The 977-nt window shown below is 42.5% G+C and overlaps 1 protein-coding gene across 1 annotated transcript in view; it reads left to right on the top strand.

Moving 5' to 3' along the window:
* The window catches only part of FAM178B (family with sequence similarity 178 member B), a 108,863-nt gene that overhangs the window by 2,543 nt on the left and 105,343 nt on the right, over positions 1 to 977 (top strand). The window contains exon 4 of the mRNA XM_012811048.2: positions 424 to 485. Coding sequence (XP_012666502.2) covers positions 424 to 485 — 62 coding nt within the window. The remainder of the gene's footprint in view (positions 1 to 423; positions 486 to 977) is intronic.

The raw sequence follows: 977 nt of genomic DNA, 5'->3' as shown, positions 1-977 counted from the left end.
GAGAATCACTTAAGCCCAAGAGTTTGAAGTTACTGTAAGCTGTGATTTCACAGCACTCTACTGAGGGCAGTATTGTAAGACTCTGTCTCAAAAAAAAAAAGAACAAAGTGCAGAATGATGTGTATGGTATGCTACCATTTGTGTTGGGGGGAATCTGTGATATAGAACTGCTTGTTTGTCTCCATAAAAAGTTTCTGAAAGCACACAAGGAATGTCTACCTTATGGATGCCTGTTGTGGGAAGGGGAAGGGGATGTTTTATGATACGCTTTTATTATTTTTGATTTGGTTATATAAATGTGTTATCTATTCAGAAAAGTAAACAAAATAAGTAATGGGCTTGATTTAGATTAATTTATTTTCTTTTTTCCCCATATACCTTTGTTTTTCTCTTTCTTCATCATCTCATATCCTGTTTGTCCAGTCCACCTCTGGGGGTTCAGAAAGCTATGTCAATAGCTTGGATTACTTATTGCAAGAGAAGAGGTGAGTATAATTGTCCATCACAGAGTGTTCATTTCTGTGGCATTGGCAGCAATTCAGGACTCATAGCAAATTCCTGTCAGAATAAAGCAGCCTCCCTCCACCAGAATCAGCATGCCCCATGTGCTCTGATTAATAACAAGCCCTTATAGCAAGCAGTAGCTGAATCAGAGCATGGCATCACCTAGGTAGAGAGCTCTCAGACTGCCAAAGCTCTCATTCCAGGTCCTCTCTCTACCTTGCCTCCATTCTGCCCAATTCATGCCAGTTTGTGGTGTCAGGACTCCCACTGGAGGCTGGGCACAGTGGTTCATGCCTGTAATCCTACCACTTGGGAGGCTGAGGTGGATGGATTGCCTGAGTGAGACCTTGTCTCTAAAAATAGCTGTATTTTTAGTATTGTGGTGGGTGCCTGTAGTCCTAGCTACTTGGGAGGCTGAGGCAAGAGAATCGCTTGAGCCCAAGAGTTTGAGGTTGTTGTGAGCTATGATGCCA

This window comes from Otolemur garnettii, unplaced genomic scaffold, assembly GCF_000181295.1.
Source record: "Otolemur garnettii isolate 467f Iridium unplaced genomic scaffold, OtoGar3 scaffold00148, whole genome shotgun sequence".
Classification (NCBI taxonomy): Eukaryota; Metazoa; Chordata; class Mammalia; order Primates; family Galagidae; genus Otolemur; species Otolemur garnettii.
The sequence above is the reverse complement of the archived record's forward strand: the minus strand, read 5'-3'. Positions and strand labels throughout refer to the sequence as shown.